We start from the raw sequence: 23,424 nt of genomic DNA on the forward strand, positions 1-23,424 counted from the left end.
AAATAACGGCTATAAAACCCTTTTTGGGCTTGACAATTTGGCACAACCTCTATCGCACTTTTCACGAGGAGATTGTGTATTTCGGCTCGTAACACTGGTGCGTCTTCGGACGAAACCATGGAAGACAGAACGCCATTGAAATGGGGTGGCCAGTGTGCAAATTGGATAGTATAACCATGTTAGATAGTTTTTTGTACCCATTCTGAAATACCCGTTTGGGTTCGCCAGGGCGCTGATACTGCTGCTTCCGTTTGAGCCACGGCTTGCATGGCTTCACCGGTGGCTCGGTGGTGGCAGGTGCCGGCGCTGAGGCAGGAGGTATGGGGCTTTTAGTCGGGTGCTGGCTCGAAACAGAGTGAGGGGGAACCAGCTGTGATGTACTCTGTTTTGGCATAAAGTGTCTCATAGCCTGAGATTGCTGCTGAGTTGTGACGTAATGCTCAGTAAACTTATTCAAAGAGGCCGGCTGGAGACACTGGAACGCCCACATCCAAGTGGCTTTTTCCATATCACTCATTTATGTGAGGGTCAGCCATACATGTCGATCCAGAACTACTAGGTTGCCCATGGACTTGCCGATGGCCTGCGCAGTGACTTTTGTGGCACGCAATGCTAAGTCTGTAGCAGTGCAGAGCTCTTTGAATGTCTCTGTATCGAAGCCTTGCTTGTCCATTTGCTTGAGGAGCTTGGCTTGAAATACCTGGAGCACCGCCATTGCGTGGAGTGCTGATCCAGCTTGTCCTGCCGCTGAATAAGCTTTTCCAGCCAGTGCGGACGTTTGTCAACATGGCTTGGAAGGATTTATGGGCCGTGATTTCCACGCCCTGTTACTCGCTGGGCAGAGGTGTGCCACTACCGCCTCCTCCACAGGGGGTAGTTGGGCATAACCGTTCTCTTCCCCGTGATCCACATTAGAGAGGATGGCGTCACTGCGCGAGCATGCTGAGAAGGGTGCGTGCCAGGACTTAGACAGTTCATTATGAACTTAGGGGAAGAATGGGGCAGATTTGCAGATGCGGCCGCTTGATGGTGTCCGGAATGCTGGAACCATTCATCGAGGCGAGACTGCTCAGGTTCCTCTGGGGAGACCACTCAAGGTTAAGCTCTTCGACCACCCTTGTAAGGATGCGGAGCATCTCCCTGTCAGTGGCGCGTACACGCTCCTCGCCCTCACTGGGGGGAGGGGCGGCAGCATCATCCACTGACCATTCGCCTGATGCACCAAGAGACATGACTTCATCATTATCATCCCCAGCGTCAGAACCGCTGAACGAATCGAGACCACGCTCTTTCAAAGGACCGGAGCTCATCTTGCACATAACATATCGGCAAAGACACATCACGTGGAGATTGAGGGGCTTGCAGTGCATGTGCCGGCACGAGGACCACCTCGAATTCATCCTGCTCTACCTCGCGACCCCGCCATACCTCCTCATGTGAATCCACGGGTATCAAAGAAGCAGCGTGTGGCAGGGCGCGTGAGGCTGAATTGTCCATCAGAACAAGGGCAATTCGCAAGTGCAGTGTCTTGAGACTCATGCCCTCGCAGTGAGGGCAATCTGTCTCCATGAGAGCTGACTCTGCATGGACAAGGCCCAGACAGTGACTGCAGCTCCCATGCTGATCTGATGGCAGGATATGCCTCTTGCACAAAGAACACTTACGAAACGACATCTTTAAAAAGATGCAAACATGTAAGCGACTCTTTTAGATATATAAATATATAAATAAATATATATTTATATTTATACCTCACACAATATACAATTGCTTTTTAAGGATACACAACACCTGCCGAAGCACTGCGGGGAATCAGGATGCTGAGGCCCGTTCACCAGCGACGCGTCAAGCGGTGAGGCGGAGTAATGTTCGCCGGAGCACTGCAGGGGAACGGAGAGTCTTCTTGTAGCCGTGAAGATTCAGCCTGCTGACTCGTGTATATCGACGGTGAAGGGTAGAGGGCTTCTAGACAAGAGATGATCGCTGTCTTGAAGGAAGAAATTCTGAGGAAATGGTGTTTGTGCACCTGCTTTTATAGCAGACAGCTTCGTGCCAAACCAGGTGGGGCTCAAACACCACAGCCAATATTAGAATATTGGCATTATTGTAGAGAGGTTTCAACTAGGTCGTGTAAGAAGGCACACCCCATATGCATTAATAAACGCAATGTTAAGTGTACCGAGTCATAAGGGAACCCAGAAACATACTTTAATACTCACCACCTCACAAATAAACCTGTGTATTTTGCATAATAACAGGAACATAACCCACAGCAGAGGATTTGACATCTGACAGTGAACAAGTGCCGCTTTAATGGATGTTAGCGGTGCCTTAAAGGACTAAACGTAAAGAATTAGAGAGATGAAACTTCTCTGAGAGAAAATCTGTTTGTGTGGAACTCTGCTCAAGCATACCATGCATGATTAGCATATAAAGCAAAACGTGTAATTTTTAAAAATTACATTAACAAAACATTTTTATCAGGGAGATGATTTTAAAATCGTTTGTCTCAAGAAACGCAATTTGCGAACAGAATAGTTTTATTATTATTATTATTATTATTATTGTTTGCTTGTTTTCTAATCATTTCGACGCTTCACACTCCAGTACAGTAGGCGGCGGAAAATACAGTTTAAAGCTGGTTTGCCAACCGCCATTACATACCAGAAGAAGAATCGCCTCTGTTTGTGACGTCACGACATGTCGTGACCTCACCAGAACGGCGGTTTCTGGCTGCTTACATTCGTAAAGAGGCTGCTCGAGGTCTGCTGCTAGTCATATAGAGAGCGCCATGTCTAAAGAGGTGAAACATTTGATATTATGGTTTCAAATTTTGATTTATTTTGGTCTGAGAAGCGGTATGTGAATGGTTTTTAATCAAGTGTAACCGAAAATAGCGAATCAATTCATTAAGAGAGACGAGTTTTTGAAAAAAACTTGTTTGTGCGTGGCTTCATTTCGTCTCTTTGTTCGTTGCAGCGGCTCGAAACGATGCACGAGCTGAAACGCATTTGAACGCGTTTATTGCTTTGAAATGATTGTTTTGCGCTCATTAGTGTCGTGTGAACAGCATTTGTTTGTGTTTCAATATGTAAATTTGTTTTGTACGGATTTTATATAAGTATATGTCCTGTAAGCACACTAGGCCGCACGGTTGCAGATGCGCTCGTGCATCACTGATAGATAATACCGATATAATATTGGCTGTGCACGTGCAGTGATGTCGTGAATGAATGAACAAGCTAGTAACTAAAAAGAAAAAAATAATTAATGTTAATTTTTATTGTACATTGACAATGTCTGTTTGGAGTTGAAAATGCCTAGACACTTCCTTAAATACTTGACTTTGTATTTTTTTATGTATTACATTTAATTTTGATACCTATGGCAGCAACAGTGTGGCTGCGTGAAAAAAATATAGCTGCCCGGATATCTGATCAAATAGCAGTGGTGTGCTATTAAAATAATTTTTTTTTAGTTTTATTTATAGATATAAAATATTCACATTGATTTTGATTCTCATAGCAACAGGCGCCCCGTGAGCCCGAGCAGCTCCGTAAACTGTTTATCGGGGGACTCAGTTTTGAGACAACAGACGAGAGTCTACGAGCCCATTTCGAGCAATGGGGGACCCTTACAGACTGTGTGGTAAGTACATTTGTATGGATTCACATGCTAATGTACATTCCTAGGTGAAATCTGTGAAAAGGATTGATTTTAACTGTTAAAATGTGTTAAATAGAGTTAAGACCTACACTCTTATTGTTGGCTGTATCAAATTAGCCAAAATATTTAGTGATCAAACATGCAAGGAGTGGAGAATGCATAGAACTTATGTGAAAGACTGAGATTTCTGCAAAGTTCTGCATGTGCAGATTCCGTCTAGGCCTGCTAATGAATGTTAGCAATCTCTGAAATGAGCTGCTGATGTGTTTTTCCATCCCCCCCAATATATTTTACAGGTTATGAGGGACCCCAACACAAAGAGGTCAAGAGGTTTTGGGTTTGTGACCTATAGTTCAGCCAGTGAGGTAGATGCAGCAATGGATGCACGTCCACATAAAGTGGACGGAAGAGCTGTTGAACCCAAGAGGGCCGTGTCTAGAGAAGTATTTTAATTTTGTCTTTCTAAATACACTTGGATCACAACACCAATGTTCCAATAAATGTTTCACTATATATTAAATGTTGTAAAATACATGTGCTTAACATTATATAGTTTAATTTATCTTATATTTTAATATTAAAATATATTTAAGTTATTAATTTTTCAGTTTAAAATATTCGACAATTTGATATTTGATAGTAGTATTAGTCCAGTTTAATTTTTTTTTATTTTTTATACCCTTTATTTGGGTCTGTCAAAGTATTTGCGCCTATTGTGAATTAATCTGTTGTTGAGTTAATTTTGTGCCTCATGAATTACTCATCCAATCTTTTCAGGACTCATCAAAACCAGGTGCTCACTCCACTGTTAAAAAGATTTTTGTGGGTGGAATCAAAGAAGATACGGATGAAGAACATTTGCGTGAGTATTTCTGTCAGTTTGGTAAAATCGAGGAGGTGAACATCATGACTGAGAAGAACAGTGATAAGAGGAGAGGATTTGCCTTTGTCACATTTGATGACCACGACTCTGTTGACAGAATTGTCAGTAAGTGATTCCCCTCATTTATATATAAAGCATTTAATTGCTAAAGCTCAGTGGCTGTTAGTTTATACCCCAATAGCTTCAGTGAATTTTTTTTTTTTTTTTGCCTTTAACCCACAGTTCAGAAGTACCACACAGTAAATGGACATAACTGTGAGGTCAGGAAAGCTCTCTCCAGAGAGGAAATGAACAGGGTTTCAATGAATCCACGAGGTGAGAAATGAGTACTGCAAATGAAATATTGTTTTGCTTCATTGAGGTTAATTTATTGCATATAAATGGATATATATTAATAAATATATTGATATAAAGTGAACCATTTTTATTAGAGCTTTCTTGATGTGTCATGCATTATAGAAATTGTCAGATGTGATAGGGTTAATTAGTTAAACTGTTGTGAAAACCCATCTTAGGTGGCCGAGGTGGTGGTGGCGGCAGCAACTTTGGCAGAGGAGGCTATGGAGGTACAGTTTTGAGTATTGCTATATATACCTGTTAGGAGTGCATCAATTTTGGGCACCAAAAATGTCATAGTGTAATTTTCAAAATTGTAAGTTTTGGGCCGAAAGCATAAATGCAAAAAATCTGAAGCAGAAACAGTTTTTTTTAAATGCGATTACTCTATTTAATTTGATGAAAATTCCTCTAATGAAATTGCTGAATCAACAAATTGAAAATAAGGTGGAAATGACTTATTTAAAATCAAATCACTTTTATTGTCACAACCATATACACAAGTGCAATAGTGTGTGAAATTCTTGGGTGCAGTTCCAAGCAACATAGCATTCATGACTGTGATGAGACATATACCAATTTACAATAAACATCAGATTTACACAACACAATTTAAAAACCAATATACAAATAATAACACAATGTACAGTATACAATACACACAATATAGAATACACATTATGCAATAAAAAATAGTATATATAAAATGTACAGTAGGTTGTATTGAATGTCAGTACAGTACAGGCTGTCAGTTGATAGTCAGTTGCCAGTGTGTTGTTAAGAGAGAATATCATTTATGACAGTCCAGTGTGAGATAAGATTAATAAAGTGCAAAGCTGATGTATATTGATCGTGAGAGATCAAGAGTTCAAAGTCTGATTGCTTGGGGGAAGAAGCTGTCATGAAGTCAGCTGGTGCGGGTCCTAATGCTGTGATACCGCCTGCCTGATGATAGCAGTAAGAGCAGCCCATGGCTCAGGTGGCTGGAGTCTCTGATGATCCTCCGAGCTTTTTTCACACACCGCCTGGTATATATGTCCTGGAGGGAGGGAAGTTCACCTCTGATGTGTCTGGCAGTTCGCACCACCCTTTGCAGGGCTTTGCAGTTGTGGGTGGTGTTATTGCCATACCAGGCAGAGATGCAGCCAGTCAGGATGCTCTCTACAGTGCTGGTGTGGAACCGTGTGAGGATATGGCTGTTCATTCCAAACTTCCTCAGCTGTCTCAGGAAGAAGAGGTGCTGATAAGCCGCCTTCACAACGGCCTCAGTGTGTATAGACCATGTGAGTTCCTCAGTTATGTGGACACTGAGGAACTTGAAGCTGCTGACTCTCTCCACCAGTGCTTCATTGATGGTGATGGGGCTGTGTTCTCTTTCTCTTCTCCTGAAGTCCACCACAAGCTCCTTTGTCTTGCTGACATTTAGGGAGAGGTTGTGCTCATGACACCAGCGTGTCAGAGTGTGCACCTCCTCTCTGTAGGCTGTTTCATCATTGTCAGTGATCAGACCTACCACCGTCGTATCATCAGCAAACTTAATGATGGCACTGGAGCTGTGTGTTGCCACACAGTCGTGTGTACAGGGAATACAGGAGTGGGCTGAGAACTCAGCCCTGTGGGGCTCCAGTGTTGAGGGTCAGTTGCTGCCCATTCTAACCACCTGGCGTCTGCTTGACAGGAATTCCAGGATCCAGCTGTACAGCGAGCTGTTTAAGCCCAGAGCCCAGAGTTTCTCATCAAGCTTGGAGGGCACTATGGTGTTGAATGCTGAGCTGTAGTCTACAAACTGCATTCTCACATAAGTGTTCCTTTTTTCCAGGTGGGAGAGAGCAGTGTGTAGTGTAGATGCAATGGCATCATCAGTGGAGCAGTTGTTGCGGTAAGCAAAATGCAATGGGTCCAGTGAGGGAGGCAGCACAGAGCGGATGTAATCTCTGATTAGTCTCTCAAAGCATTTGCTGATGATGGGGGTCAGAGCAACAGGACGCCAGTCATTTAAGCAAGTGATTTTGGATTGCTTTGGTACAGGCGCAGTGGTGGATGTTTTGAAGCATGTGGGGACCACAAACAAGGAGAGGGAAAGGTTGAAAGTGTCCGTAAAAACACCAGCCAGTTGGTTCGCGCACGCTCTGATGCGGCCCGGAATGCCATCTGGACCCACCGCTTTACGGATATTCACCTGTCGGAAGATCGGGTTACATCCGCTACAGAGACGGAGAGCGAACTAACCTCTGTAGCTTCGGCCGCGAGAGCTCTCTCCATGTAGGTAGTGCTATTTCCCTCGAAACGAGCATAAAATGTATTTAGCTCATCCGGGAGAGAGGCAGCGGTGTTCACGGCGGAGTTTTTATTCCCTTTGTAGTCTGTGATATTAATTCCCTGCCACATGCTTCTAGAGTTGGTGGTGTTAAACTGTCCTTCAATCTTGTTCCTGTACTGGCGTTTTGCTGAATAATTATTAATTATTTCTGATAGTAACACTGATCTAAACAACCAGTAAAGCCCTACACATGCTATAACTGCTGTGAGATGCCGGTTTGATCTGACCGTTCAGACTAAGACACATTAAAAGACAGATTTTAATCAGATTCCAAACAACCTACGAATCTGGTTTGGATCAGGCTTGTAAAAGTCAGATTTTGTTTGTTTGTTTGTTTTTGTTTGTTTTTCAATTTCGGACTACAAAAACCTTAACTGAATCGATTTTTATTTTTTTATTTTTTTGTGGTTGGAGTTCTGTTCTGTTTAAATTAATGACCATTCGAATGTACATACGATTAGGACTGGGTATTGGTGTAGATTTCCAGATTCAATTTCGATTCAGTATGGATTCATATTGGTATTTATCAGTTAGAATGTACCTTTTGCATACATATGAATAATTATTTCCCAGCTAATGCTGTTAATTCTAACTATGTACATTATGAAAATATTAAATTATTTATTCAGTCAATAAATATCACTTCATATTTGTTACATGCTTGTTGTTTAATTGCATAATTTATTACTGTTAACAAGTATTTGCATTGATTTGTTGAAAACGTGCTTAAACCGGTACAGTCTCTTTAACAAAACCGACATTTCTATAAAGAGCATAAAGATGACATTTACATTTATTCATTTGGCAGACGCGTTTATCCAAAGCGACTTACGAAAGAGGAATGTTAAATGAGCACGTTAACGAGAGACTCGATGCTTTATCTCATCTGTGCCATGTGTGATTAGAATTAAATGTTTATTTTTTGTTGTTTTTGATCAACAACTGACTTTAACAGAGTATTAAAAGAGACATTATTCTATGACAAATGAGTCGCGTGGATCTTGTTTTTGGAAATACATTTCACGGAACAACTTACACTCAACATGCAGTGAAAGGATCTCACTGCTGAATATTTCACCAATATACAACACAATTACTGGTGAATGAAATGTAAACATTTACCAGCCAGTTGCCAAATATATACATTTAAGTAGCATAGCGCAAAATTTGATTGCAAATTTGAATGATTTCCACTCATTATAATGGAGGGTTGTGCATAGTAAAAGATCGATCTTGGGATTTAAGAATTGATATCAAGATCATTCAAATGATGACTGCGATGCATAGGAAAATCGATATTTTGACCTACTCCTACATACAAAATCTCCCTTATGCAAATTAGATTTCAAGACGATTATGTCTGAAATATTTTGCAATGCCCCACTTCAGATAAATACTTTAGTTTTATTGCCGTTATCACAGGTAAAACTCAACGTAGGAACTCAAAGAACTTTGTTCACTGAATAAAGCCGCAGGTCTGTATGCTGTCAGTCAAAGGTAAATGTAAGCTTGCTGTTAAGCCACATGGATGTGCATCTCTCTTCCCCACAGATGTAATATGAAACAGGCTTACTTGAGGGAGTAAAGGCTAGTCTTTGCATGTGAAATTATTACTCAAGAAGGAACAGAATGTCCAGATACTTAAGGGCATTGTACATGGCAAGCGACAAGATTTTGTGATCTAGTCAGTTTGTAGCACAAGTATAACCATGCCCGCAACTGCTCCAGTACAATGCAAGAGTAAAAACATCTCTCAATGAACCGATTACTGTAAATAGACTATTGTGTTCCATGTTGCATATAAGTGATAGTTAAAAAACAAAACAAATAAAAGGGCTTTTATATCTCCATAAAACATTTTAACCATGAATCCTCATACTCATCCTCAAACAAGATTGGTGGGCATACATTGTTTTCTAAAAGAAATTATTTCATTTCAATGGCCTGTTTTCCCATATATGTTCTAAACAAATGAGTAGACTGTGGGGAATTGGTAGGCCTTAAGATTTGGTCAGTTCTAGCGGACAGTAATAATAAAACTGAAACCCTACGATTACAATAGGGTTTCAGCACTTCGTACAAAAAGATCTTGCAATTGAGAAATTGGTGATCACAGGATTTTTCCTAAGGGTCACAATCAGCTTGCTTTCCAAAAGTTGTCTGTCTGTTGATTTTGTTGAAAAATAATGATTGGGTAGACACGGACAGGCTGTCGGTGTCTGTTTTGGGGAAAAAAGTTGGAGGTAAATAAAATGGTACAATGTCAAGTTTAACCTGTTGATGTGCATCCCCCCCCCTCAGGAACTGATGTCACTTTGCTTAAATTAGTTCACATTTACTATATAGTCTAGTCAAAAAAGAGTTAATAATGTTGACATATTATAAAGATGTATAATTTGTCAACATTATGAACAATTTTGAACAGCACACTATATAGTAAATGTGAACTCATTTAAGCAAAGTCAAACCCAGGGGTGGGGTCAATGAGCATCAACAGGTTAATGCTCAGACCATGTATTTATTTGTTAAATATTCATTCTTATTGTAGTAAAATAAAATGATAAAATTTGTGGCTTTCTATTCTTGAACAATGATGGATAAAATGTGATCAGTTCGCCGTTGTTGCTGCGTCGCTCGCGTTACAAGATTATGTGGAAGACTGGCTCAGATCACATTGCTGAACTGCTCATACTTTACAAGCATCGCCGACTGTAGCAAACACAGATTTGGCTACAATTCGGGGGCTTTGTCACAGACCTCGGAAATCTGTCTGTGACGACAATCCAACCAAAAATAGTTTAATGACAGTGCGGCTTAAGTCTCAAGTTCATCGTGGACAGACAACAAGCACATTAAATCAAAGCAGAAAGCTACGGCAAGCACTTCTGGACATAATTTGCACGTAGTAAATTTGAATATGTGCAACGTGGGATTATCTATCAGTGGGCAGGGCTTCACGTGAGACTGAGAGAATTTAATTTTTTTTTTTTTCGGCCACCTAAGCAAATTAAATGACTTTCAAAAGTGCTAAATATGCTTCTCTTTTGACTTGCCCATCTGTTTTTCTCACATGTGTGGGAGTCCAGCAGGGTTCCAGAAATTTGTGCTCCAGAGACAGGAGAGCGCAGAGCTGGATCACTCGCAACACAATCATTTTTGGCCAAGTAAAAACCCTAATGGAGAAAGACATTTCCACAGAATGGGATGACTCCCAAACTGGTCAGGAAAATGAAGAGGAGCTTGTTATTAAAACATGCGCAACATCTGTGGTGTGGCTTAACAAAAGCCGACACCGAGCAGAAAAATTTAATCTGTAAACTGTTGCACGACTATAATCACTTGTAACACAAGCAGTCTGTTTTACCACCTCAAAATGAAGCATGCAAAATAATATTATTGAAGCCAAAAGATGCACGCCACGTTAATTTGGTCAATTTTTCTTTTTGCAAGAGGTGTTTATTTGATATTTTAGTTTTATTTTCATTGGATTTAAAAAAAAAAATGTATTTGCATTGCTTTGAGATCTTGAGTTTCTTGAGGAAAGTTTATAATAATATTGGTTAACAACATCAGACTGAAATGTGGCATAATGAGAAATTTAGCATTTTGGTAAGGTTAAATTTCCAAAACAAAAAAATGTGAAAATTCAAAAAGAGAGAATTAAGTAGTTTTCATTTATAAAGTATTTAATTCACTGACTGGAGTTCCCAAATATAGGCATTACAATATGGTTATTTAAAGAGGCCCTATTATGCTTTTTGGGATTTTACCTTTCCTTTAGTGTGTAGTATAGCTGTTTGTGCATGTAAATGGTCTGCAATGTTACAAAGCACAAAGTCCATGCAAAAGGGAGTTATTCTCTCCCACAGACAACACTGTTAAAGAACTACAAGATACTTTCTGTAAAGTATCTATGTCACTATGTAACACACTTGCATAATGCCTGCCTAAGGGCTACTTTGGCCCACCCTCAAACAAAGGTAGTCATAGCAAAGGCCAGGATGAGTTGGGTTAGTGTTGTCGCCTTTTCGAGAAGACGCTGTTTTCTTCACTGCAAAAGCAAAACCTCTTTGTTTGGACTTCCAAAGGCAGAAGAATTGAAGAATCAGTGGTTAAAATTTATTTTAATTATTTAGCTGTACAACCACAACCAATGCTGGATTTTCAAGATGCTTTCTCCTGAAAGATAGAGCAGTTCCCATTTTTGTTGGGACAATCTGGCACTTCAGGATCACAACCTATAAGTATGCTTGATTATGTGTGGATTTATCTGCTACCGAGAGTTAAAATGCAGAGTTTTGTGTTGTAGCTACGGTGTACACCCAGTGCACTGCTGTAGGCCTCTGCTAACCTGCTAGATAATGTTGTTGAAATAGTTTTGCTAATCAGCTTCTGGTCCACTTTTACCTACAATTGTGTAGAATTATGCAGATTGTCATTCTTACTATCATGAATAGTGATCAAGTGTGGAGATGGATTTATTTTTACAAACGGTAATTTTACGTTTGCAATCCACGGTAGTGCTCTGATAACTTGCTATGTAATATTTTGTTTTGGTAAGGGTTTACTATTCAGCTGTGGGACAGCTTTTACCTAAAACTGTAACAAAATGGTTGTTCTTTGGAGTATTGTATAATTATATAATTACAAGCTGTAATGTTACAGCTGCTATCAGTAGTCCACGGCTAACTTACTCTCAAATACAACCCGGTAATGTCCAACCGGGAGTAAGCCTCTGTTCATATCTCGGGCGAAAAAAGTTCGACTACACCCATTCCAGCAAAAAATTACTAACTTGGATGCACTACGTGTCTTTTACTTAAATCTTTGTTAGGTTCACAATAATCAACATTGTAAGAAAGCTACAAAATTAAAACTTACCACTGTGAAACGGCCTGCTCAAGTCACGCTTGTGAAGGTGGTTCGGGTCGATCAGCTTGTTTTTCCGGACTTTTATTATCGGACTCAAACTGTTACGGCAAAAACCGACGCCATTGTTACCATAGTTACAATAGTGTTTACTGCTGTTAAGGAAGCCTGAAACTTGGTAAGGGGCGTTACATATCCGACACGCTCTACGCGGTTGACCAATCTCAACAGACTGGGCCAGCTGACCAATCAGAGCAGACAGGGCGTTTCAAAAAGGGCGGCTTTAAAGTGATGGGACCTAAATCAGAGCATTTGAGCCAGAGGATGTAAATAGGTTTTACAGAAATGTGCAGTATGAGAATGTGTTTTGAACATTAGAGCATGTCTACTAGAATAGGTTTACCCCCAAAATAAAATCACAAACCTGTAAATTAGCATAATATAGGCTTTTTAAAGGTGCTCTAAGTGATTTCAGCTTTTCTACTTCCACAAGACTGAGCTGTTGGATTAGCTACACCCCCTCTTCCCAAAACCCCAAAGATACCAAAATGAGCATTTTTGGAGCAGAAATAGTTGTTAAAAACAACAGCAGCAAAATGGCGCCCTCAACTGACAACTGTTATGAGCAGTATGACATAAAAATGCATTGCCTCAATTTGCTGCAATTACAATACTACGAGAACATGCAAAATGATTGACTGGCAGAAAGCGTCACGGTCTGTGGACACTTGTTTGCTGTTTACAGAGTCTAGAGCTGTCACAGAGACCGGTGAGAGAGGTCATGACACTTAATTCAGTAATATCTTTCAGAGAGTAGGAATTTGTTTTTGCATGCCTTTCCATGAAAAAGAAATTGCTTACAGCACCTTTAAAATATAAATCAATTTTTGTTTTTCCAGAAAATGTTTACTATATTGTGATATACTGTATATTGTTGTCGTGGTATAAAATGACTTCTATCGTGATATCACGTTTTGGTCATATCGGCCACCACTAATTGCAGATGCCAAATATCCCCACATTCTTTCGAGCCGAATTCTACATCCAGGGTGTCAAACACAGTTGTTGTCACTTGCATATGCACTAATTCATGTTTTACATCTGAAAAGTATAACAAAATATGCAATGGTCATTGTGTTATTAGCACTTTGAGGGAAAAGTGTTCTTGTATAAGCCAAAAGTCAGTTTTTACAAAGTTGTGAAGTATTTAAGAACAATATTTTATTTTAAAAGTTGTTGGAGCCTACATGTTAACAATACACTATCTTTAGATGGCAAACATTTGGACAAATATTATATTTAGAATTTTATTCCAAAGTTAATTTAAAATAACCTTTTTTGGGAAAGGGTTTCCAGAATTTTTAGTTTCTGATGAGAATTTAATTTCAGTTTATCACTAATACATGTTTATATTTTTTATAGATTTGGTGGTCCACAGTGTACTGTTTCTTGTTTTTAATCAATGTTTTTTTTTTTTCCTCTTAAGGTGGATATGGAGGAAGAGGAGGTTATGGTGGCGATGATGGATTTAATGGCTATGGAGGGAATGGTATATATGATTTAATTTAAACCATAAAGTACATTGTTCACATTAAACCAAATAATTAAACAGATTATTTACAACCCTTTATGGACACGTTGGAGAAAGGATCGCCACTGGCTTGTACATTTTTGGTTTTACTCACCATCTTTTAACGTAATGCATCTAAAAACTGAGAAAGATATTAAGTTAACCAGGAAGGGAGCATCTTTACATAGTAATACGTATGACTTAACGTAATACAGTATGTGAGGTTGTAAATTTTTTTTAAAAATATAATTTAAATAATATTTTAGCAATTAAAATTTTACAAATTTCAAATACATTTATATGATTAATTGTATTAATAATACAAACTATTGTCACGGTTTCAAATTTTATACACATTTTTAACAAAATATTCAAGTTTGGAACCTAATAATGAAAATTCTTACACATAATTAATAATTATATTATAAAAATTATTTACTATACCAATGTTAAAGTTTTTTTTTTTTTAACCAAACCCCTGCATAGATGCTGCAAAATGCTTAGCCTAATTGTTAAAATATTTTATATTTAGTGTTTTTTTTTAAAGTGAAAATATTTCATAATGTATGATTGTCCCTTTAAACATTTACTACATTTTCTTACATTTATATTGCATTTACATTGATATGTATAATAAGCACTAAATTGGTTCTGTTGCTTCAAGAGAAAATGTTTCCGCGAGCTTCAGCTAGCAAGTTTTTACGGTTGAATAAGCGCAGCGCACACTAATAAAAGTTACGCAGTTGTTGGTACCTCATCCGGGCAATGCGTAATTAAAATGTATATTTCTCTTTTACTTTTTGGTCAACAACTGACTGTAAATAACAGAAAGGGTATTAAGAGACATGAAATTCTCATCTTTAGACACAATACACGAAAGAGGCAAAAGGAAACTTTTACTTGCATAATGTGTATTGACTTGCTTGAACAAATATTTATTGTACAAGTTCTCAAATTCAAATCTACAAGCGCTCGTTTTTTAACACTTACCTTCTAATAGATGTCCAACAGGCACAGAACAGCGTCTGTAGTCATGCTGTAGAACGGAGAATGTTGTGAAAACAGTCCATGGAAAAGTTTAACCGAAATTAGAGTTAACGTGATTAAATGCAATGTACAGTGCATTCAGAAAGTATTCAGGTCTCATAATTTTTTCACATTTTATGTTGCAGCCTTATGCTAAAATGCTTTTATTTTTTTCACGTCAATCTACACTCCATACCCCATAATGACAAAGCAGATTTTTGATAATTTTGCAAATTTATTAAAAAGAAAAAGCTTAAATATCACACTGACATAAGTATTCAGACCCTTTGCTATGACACTTGTAATTTAGCTCAGGTGCATCCCATTTCTCTGGATCATCTTTGAAATGTTTCTACACTTTGATTGGAGTCCACCTGTGGCAAATTCAATTGATTGGACATGATTTGGAAAGGCACACACCTGTCTATATATGATCTCACAGCTGAAAATGCATATCAGAGCAAAAACCAAGCCATGAGGTCAAAGGAACTGCCTGTAGAGTTCAAAGACAGGATTATGTCGAGGCACAGATCTGGGTAAGGCTACAAAATTGCATTGAAGGTTCCCAAGAGCACAGTGGCCTCCATAATTCTTATATAGAAGAAGTTTGAAACAACCAGGACTCTTCCTAGAGCTGGCCGCCTGGCCAAACTGAGCAATCGGGGGAGAAGGTCCTTGGTAAGAGAGATGACCAAGAACCCGATGGTCACTCTGGTTGAGCTTCAGAGATCATGTGTGGAGATGGGAGAAACTTGCAGAAGGACAACTATCACTGCAACACTCCACCGATCTGGGCTTTATGGCAGAGTGGCCAGACAGAAGCCTCTCCTCAGTGCAAGACACATGAAAAAGCACCTAATGGACTCTCAGACTGTGAGAAACAGGATTCTCTGGTCTAATGAAACAAAGATTGAACAGTTTGGCCTCAATTCCAAGTGTCGTGTCTGGAGGAAACCAGGCATCGCTCATCACCTGCGCAATACCATCCCAACGGTGAAGCATGGTGGTGGTAGCATCATGCTGTGGGGGTGTTTTTCGGCGACTGGGACTGGGGGACTGGTCAGGGTTGAAGGAAAGCTGAACGCAGCAAAATACAAATATCCTTAATGAGAACCTGGTCCAGAGCGCACATGACCTCTGAGTGGGCTGAAGGTTCAACCTCCAACAGGACAATGATCTTAAGCACACAGCCAAGACAACGCAAGAGTAGCTTTGGGGCAACTTTGTGAATGTCCTTGAGTGGCCCAGCCAGAGTCCGGACTTGAACCCAATCGAACATCTCTGGAAGACCTGAAAATGGCTGTGCACCGACGGTCCCCACCCCTGACAGAGCTTGAGAGGATCTGCAGAGAAGAATCCAGGTGTGCAAAGCTTGTTGCATCATACCCAAAAAGACTTGTAATTGCTGCCAAAGGTGCTTCAACAAAGTAATGAATTAAGGGTCTGAATTCTTCTATCAATGTAATATTTCAGTTTTTTCTTTTTAATAAATTTGCAAAGTTATCAAAAACCTGGTTTTTGCTTTGTCATTATGGGGTATGGAGTGTAGATTGATGTGGGGGAAAAAATCATGTAAAGCATTTTAGCATAAGGCTGCAACACAAAATGTGAAGAAAAAAAAGAAAAAAATGAAGGGGTCTGAATACTTTCTGAATGCACTGTAAATGTAAATATGGCATATCATGGTTCAACTAAAGCGATGGAGACACCACAATCCATGAAAGCTCCGGACCCACTGCAGCCAAATAAAGTCAGTTTCCTTCAGAGTGTGTGTGCTCATGAGACACAACATGCAGTTATAGATGAGGCTGAATCCAGCTTGATTGCAAGCTTCTTATTCAGTAAAAAGACTTTGACTTCGCCACTACACCGCTCAATCACTGCAGAGTGAAATCTGTATATGTACTAGCCAGTGCCTAATAACTGACATATTTTAGTCGCATAGGGCAACATTTTTCCATATCTGAATGATTTACTCGCAAAGTAGAAGGCTGACATATGTAGATGCTCTTATTTCCCAGGTGGTGGCTATGGTGGAGGCGGTAACCGTGGTTACGGAGGTGGCAGCGGTGGTGGTGGTTATGGCAACCAGGGAGGAGGCTACAGTGGTGGTGGATATGATAACTACAACAATGGAGGTGGAGGCAACTTTGGAGGTCAGTGATCTTGTAGAGCTTTTTTTTTTTATTTATTTTTTCAGAAACTAAGTGCAAATAACGATAACTGCAATTTGCACAGTATAAAAACTAATATACAGTATAAGGGGCATCACTGCAACATGTTTGTGTTTAGTCTCACAGACACCCTGGCCTACACTGACCCCTAAACCTAACTCTAACCATCTATTTTTATTAAACATTAAACATGGTTTTAGTACAGTAACTGTAGTATCACCATGATATTTTGCAGTAAAATCATAGTAACCACAAAATTAAACATGGTTGATTTATCTGTTGATTGGGATAATTTCTTGCATAGAAATGATGGGAATTCTTGTAGTTCTTGAACTGAAACTGTGACTAAATTGGTGGATAAATACTACACGCACTTAATGTTATAGAAAAATGGTGCCATTACCTTGGCTAAACAGTGAAATCCGTAATCTTATGAAAAAAGATACAAGACTTTAAAAATGGCAATATCTTAATTAAATACAAATAATCTAATTTACAAAAGTCTTTGATAGGAATGTGTGAGACTAGTCGAATAAACTGTTCTGATGCTGCTAGTCGACACTGGAATTACTAGTCGGTTAATATTTCCCCCCATTAAACTGTTCAACATTTTTACACATTTATGTTTGGCTTTATATTTTTACAGAGGCTGCACTTAAATTACTGTCATATTAATGTTACATATTTTAAATAGAATTAATAATACAAATATTATAAAAAAAAAAAATTAAAAAAAAGGAGCAGATACAGAGTTTAATTTCACCTCAGGCTGCGCATGCTTCCTTCTCTCACTCGCAGCGCGCGCAGGAAAATGTCCTCTCGCTAGACAATTAAACTCAGCAAAGTAGTTATGAAGTCACTTCGGTGATGCGGGAATCGGCTTTCCAAATGTTTGGAAGTCCCTAAGGATGTTTTCACATTTGAGTCTTCTTTACATCTGCATGCTTGGATGTTATTTTTCCACTGAGCAGTCTTTTTCAAGCGCAGGAGAGCCGCCTCGGGTGAGTCAAGTCCCGTCTTTCACTGGACCATGTCGACGTGTTAATTTTACTCCTCAAAAAATGTTTGCTTTTAAGTAGCCTAGAAAATAACTGTTTTAGACTAGGTATGCCATTTCTTTTTATTTGCTGATTAAGAAGGCTATTTTCAATGAGGTGCCAACTGCTTAACGGGTTAAACTATCTTTTCTGTGTGCACGTCATGTTTAGAGTTCATTAGGTTTATTGTAGGCTACATCACAGGCCTTTTTTTTCTCTCTCATAGATTTGGCTTAGTCTACCTGTTATTTATTTTCAAAAATGTCCTGACTGTTTTAATATGTTAAGTAACTTTTACTTGGTAATTTCCATTTAGAACAGGCTTTTAGGGTTGTTCCATTGACACTGCACTATTCATTCAATTGTTTTCAATACATATGTCTATTAAATATTCACAAACGTTGATTCAGTAAATGCATGTCATGTTCTATATTTAATGTACAATTTGATCATATTTTAAGGTGAGCACGTCGCAGATAAATGCCCCTTTTCAGTGGAATTTAGCATCGGATTTGGAATAGATTAAGTGTTTTAAATGGGTCGCATAAAAACATATATATTTTTTTTACTGTTTTCTGAAGGTTGGTTTCTCTTCAGACTAGTCAGTTACAAAACTTCCGTTTAAACGACAGTCAAATTAGTCGTAGCGCACATCCCTAGTCTTTGATTTAAATAGTTCTTGTATTGCATTTAAGTTATTGTATTACACAACTTGAGGAAACGCTCAAAAACAAAGTTTAACATTATGGAAACATTTGTATAATTTAACAAAGAAAACTCATAATTAACAGAATTAAAGAGTTGCAAATAAACGGAAAGTTTGTTAATGACAGCTAATATCGAAATTAATTTTATAGACTCGGTAGATTATTTGTATGTATGTATTTTTGCAGGCAACTTTGGAGGTGGAGACTATAATGACTTTGGCAACTACAACAACCAATCCTCCTCTAACTATGGCCCCATGAAGGGAGGAAACTATGGAGGTGGTGGAAGGAGCGGTGGTGGCCCATATGGTAATGTGTACAATTCAGTGTTTTACAGGGTTCACTTCAACTAAGGTGGAATTCAGACTAGACCTTTTCAATGCAGTACATATTCTTTGTTTCTATGTCCAAGTGTCAAACATTGTCAGATTTTTATGATTGAAGCTCATCTGGTAGTCTAAACAATGTCACATAAATGGGGGCCGGCGTAGCTCAGCGAGTATTGACGCTGACTACCACCCCTGGAGTCGCGAGTTTGAATGCAGGGCGTGCTGAGTGACTCCAGCCAGGTCTCCTAAGCAACCAAATTGGCCCGGTCGCTAGGGAGGGTAGACTCACATGGGGTAAGCTCCTCGTGGTCGCTATAATGTGTGGTTCTCGCTCACGGTGGGGCGCGTGGTGAATAGCGTGAAGACTCCACATGCGCTATGTCTCTGCGGTAACGCGCTCAAGAAGCCACGTGATAAGATGCGTGGATTGACTGTCTCAGATGCAGAGGCAACTGAGATTCGTCCTTCGCCACCTGGATTGAGGCAAATCACTACGCCACCACGAGGACTTAAAGCACATTGGGAATTGGGGAGAAAAGGAGAGGAAAAAAAAAAGTTGCATAAAGCTTTTAAAAAGTTATTGCAGCATTTATATTTTATATTAAATTTATAAAATTTGCCAGACATCAACCTTAAACTTTTTTTTTTTCCTTTAGGTGGTTATGGAGGCGGCTCTGGTGGTGGTGGTGGTTATGGTGGAGGCTCTGGTGGCCGGAGGTTTTAAGTTCCAGGGTAAGAATTACCCCACTTTTGGAAGGTGTCTGGACTTAGACATTAGTTCTAGCACATCCAAGCACAAACATCTCATAAGATCCATGACCTATGCAAATGTTAGCCCATAATCATTCATGATTTGGTCAGTAAATGGGTAAAACCATTGAGTTTTCAGAGCAGGGGATCCAGCAGCAAACCTTCAAATTTTTTTAACCAAAGATCCAGTATCATGAGACTAATATCGATTTTGAGTTGTGCTCCAAAGCTTCTGACTGTAGAACATGCCAACCCACCTGCCACTGTCCTAACCATACAGTCGTAGCTGACCTGAAGGTTTGCTTCTGTGTTATTACTACCCATTCCCCTCCAGTTAAGCTCTTAATGAAGGCAAAGCAAGGATGCAAAGTGTAACTAAATGTATGTTCCATATTGTCCAACAGGCCACAGTACTTAGGAGAGCCAGAGAGAGAGATGACAGGGAAAGGAGAGAATGAAGGAAAGCAGCAAGCAGGTTTACACCTAGATCTACCCAGCCAAGCGGCGTGGTGGCAGTATTAACCTCTGCCACGCGAAGAGAACATGTTCAATAGGGGAGGAAAATCATGTGGAGGGGTGGGGGTGGGGGGGGGAGACAACAACTTGTCAAAAGTACTCTCATCCTGGCGAACATTTACTAGTTTGTAGATTGTCCCTTTTTTGTTTGTGAAGTGCAAAGCATTCCAATGAGGTTTTATACAGGGTTTAATTTTTGGCTTTTCTCTTAAACCAGAAGGGTGTCTTTCTTTTGCTCTTTTAAATGTAAACATTTACCAATCAAGATTAAATAAACCGCTCCAGTTTTTTTAAATTATTATTGCATTATTGCTGTGTTTTAATTTAGTTAAATGTGATATTCAACAGTCGCTCACTTGTGTACGAATGATTGTGTAGTACACAACGGACCCTTACCAAACTGTTGTGTGCTTTTGTGTAGCTATCTTTCCCAATCTTTAAGGTTTGTCTGTAGATTTAAGCCTTAAACATTTAGTCACCTTGACTTTTTTAAAGATTAATTAAAAAGGTTTGGAAGTACAACGGTCTTGGTAGCTGCAAAATGAATGCAACATTGGTTTCACTGGGATATCAACCTTTCTTTGCAGTGAAGTTTCCAGTAAAGGATTTCCATTAATGGTTTATGTCCGTAATTAACTTTAGTAGGATAGTGCATTTTATTTGTATTATTGGGCTAAGTATTTTTTCCCCCATTTTGACATTTTATATATATACTGCTATTGCTAGTTAGCATGTAGTTTCATCTTTTGGACAAGTTGAATGTCCTTATGTTTTTATGATTGAAGTCCATGAGGAGTTTTAGCAGCTCTGCATTGCCAACTGAAGGCGATCACTCGCATAAACGATCAGACTATCCAATGAAGTGTCAAGTTCTAGCCGTCGGGAGGAGCCAGCTTAAAGGCTAGACAAACAGAAGAGACTATTGAGAAGTGCTCCAGCGAAGAGAGGCTAGCCATTGGATTGAGCCAGCTGAGAGGCTAGCTTATTGGAATCGCCAGCTAAGGGACAGTAGCAAGATCCACGCTTGGAGCCAGAGAAGCAGGGGACAGCAAGCAGTCTTTTTGAGAACAGATGATTGCTCTTGTAAGACTAGCGAGAAACAGCTACCAAAGTATTTAACATACCAGACTGGTAGGTAAAAGGAGAATTTTAGTTTTGTTTAATGTCAATTATTTGTGCACATCAAAATAAGTTAAAAGATTTTGTTGATTTCGTTGTTGTGGTAAAAACATGGCTGCTGAACTATAACGGTGACAATTTATAAACTGATTAAAGGATCGGTATCTTTAACTTTTGTTATAAAAGTACTTATGTTTTTATGGTGGTGCATGTGAGACTTAGACTTCCTGTGCTTGGCTACATGTTTAGTGATGACCACTTAATGTTAATGTGGTTATTTCTTCTTCTAGGTGGATAAACTGGTGAATTTTAATCCTGTGGCACATCGTTGCATCAACAGTAACTGGCTGATAATCTTGAAGGTAACTTTCATATGTTAAACATAATTTTAAAATATTTCATCTCTCTCTTTCAAAATGATTCAATTTCTTTACTTCCAGGCTAGCTAAAGACCGCTGCAAGCCTCTACCCCAAAAAAGTTTTTAAAATTTAATTTCTATTCTAAAGCTCCAGCTTTTTACCCATGTTTTAGGATGGACAGAATATCTGAAATGGTAATCTATCCTCGAACTAAACTGAAGTGTGAAACGAATAATACTAACAATTAGTGTTTGATATCTAGAAACAGTGTTGTGGGTTTTTAAACACATCTGTATGAATTTCTAGATGTTTTCTTTGCTGAGCGACATTTAATGCCAGGCTTAAGTATGTCAGCTGTGTTGGTGTCTCTACTTTTTTTAGTTATGAAACTGAACTTTACTTTTTTTCCAGGTTATCACAGCATGGAGCCAAATCATAGCTGCTGGGCAGCAGTAGACACTTTTGTCTTTCAACTGTTTTGACAGCGATTTCTCTTAGTTTTTATTATTTATTTTTAATAAAATTGAGATACATGCATTACGTGGTGGAATGCTTAATTTACCAATGGACTAACGGGAAGAAACTGGGGCAAGGATTTTCATCCTACAAAATCATGGTAATGGTTGATTTAAACAAGAGACTTGTCCCTGCAAAATTCACTTCCTTTTGATTCTTTGAGTTTTGGAATAGATTTTAAATAATAGAGAATTATGATTGTAAGAGGGTTGATGCATAATCTGGGGACACAATTTGTCAACTGAAAAGGCATAACACTGGCTTTTATTATTTGATTTAAAAAGAAAATACAATTTTAAATAGCAGGGAGAAGTTAGAAGTTTTGTGTTCGGGGAAAACCTATACTGTAAGTGTGAAAAGCTTTCATTGGCAAGAGGATCATGGGGTAAAAAAGATTTGGAAGATAGAGATCAAGATTCTCATTCATTACCAAGGCAGTAACTGATATGGGTTCTTCCACGGTTGATTCTCAAATTATATATGGTCGCCTTGAGTGCTAAATATGGTGTAACAACCTTGTTATGTGCAAAGAAATAGGCATGAGAGTTTTGTCCTTGAAACAGTAAACAAGATGTTCACCAATGGAAGCCAAGACGAATAGTTCTGTGAATGATTCTGGAATATATCTGAAAGATGAAGGTGGGTTTGGCTTGATAGAATCGTACCTCAAACTCTGGTCAAGCAACCAAAAACCAACAATGTAATCAAAACTCAGTCTCTGTGATTGAGTGCTACACTTACTGAGCGATAGTCCTCAGAAATAGCAATAATGTAATTTGATATTTATTTCAGGGCTGTGTATGCATCCACTGCTATACACCTTGATGACCCAGAACTATTTGGACAAAATTTCAAAGTAAGAGCATTACATTAATGCCAATAGTTGGGTAACTCTTAACAGTGACAAGAAAACCTTTAGGGATGAGAATCAGAGTCTGACATGGTCGATGACAAAAATGATTACTGTTGATATTCTATGGTCTGAAACGGTTCACATTTAAAATCATGTTTTAGCTGTGCATTCAAGTGTTTGTGGAAATGGTTCCACCTATTTGTCATTAAATCCTTTTCTATCTCAAGTTTTTTTGTGCCTGTTGCAGCAAGAAAAGTTTTTGACTGAAAGATGGTCTGGCAAGAGGCCTCAACTTTTGAGAAAGCTATTCTGTTGGGTGAGAAATTAGACAAACTCTTAATGGGGCATAACAGCAGTCAGGGCAGCGTCTTTTCTTCAGCAGGATGAAGACTG

At 39.0% G+C, this 23,424-nt stretch overlaps 1 protein-coding gene across 6 annotated transcripts; it reads left to right on the forward strand.

Moving 5' to 3' along the window:
- The first annotated feature begins 2,672 nt into the window (after positions 1-2,672).
- Positions 2,673-22,202, forward strand: LOC127425972 (heterogeneous nuclear ribonucleoprotein A1-like). Of its 6 annotated transcripts, XR_007894715.1 has the most exons (13): positions 2,673-2,803; positions 3,526-3,648; positions 3,963-4,109; positions 4,444-4,654; positions 4,772-4,864; positions 5,065-5,115; positions 13,561-13,623; positions 16,692-16,826; positions 18,775-18,897; positions 19,574-19,649; positions 20,072-21,314; positions 21,593-21,664; positions 22,074-22,202. XR_007894715.1 is itself a non-coding variant. In XM_051672364.1 (11 exons), exons 1-10 carry the CDS (start codon positions 2,792-2,794, stop codon positions 19,639-19,641), a joined length of 1,026 nt encoding a protein of 341 aa, XP_051528324.1. In that variant the 5' UTR covers positions 2,673-2,791; the 3' UTR covers positions 19,642-19,649; positions 20,072-22,202. The 6 variants fall into 6 exon arrangements, 2 of the variants coding, with proteins under 2 accessions (XP_051528324.1, XP_051528325.1); XR_007894713.1 differs by having other exon boundaries at positions 20,072-21,664; XR_007894714.1 differs by having other exon boundaries at positions 21,593-22,202.
- Positions 22,203-23,424: the final 1,222 nt, after the last annotated feature.

Source organism: Myxocyprinus asiaticus, chromosome 35, assembly GCF_019703515.2.
Source record: "Myxocyprinus asiaticus isolate MX2 ecotype Aquarium Trade chromosome 35, UBuf_Myxa_2, whole genome shotgun sequence".
NCBI classification, from domain to species: domain Eukaryota; kingdom Metazoa; phylum Chordata; class Actinopteri; order Cypriniformes; family Catostomidae; genus Myxocyprinus; species Myxocyprinus asiaticus.

Excerpts from the sequence above, each read along its gene's own strand:
- LOC127425972 (XM_051672364.1), top strand. Across the intron at positions 4,110-4,443 it reads AGAGGGCCGTGTCTAGAGAA|GACTCATCAAAACCAGGTGC; the intron begins GTATTTTAATTT and ends CAATCTTTTCAG. Across the intron at positions 4,655-4,771 it reads CTCTGTTGACAGAATTGTCA|TTCAGAAGTACCACACAGTA; the intron begins GTAAGTGATTCC and ends TTTAACCCACAG.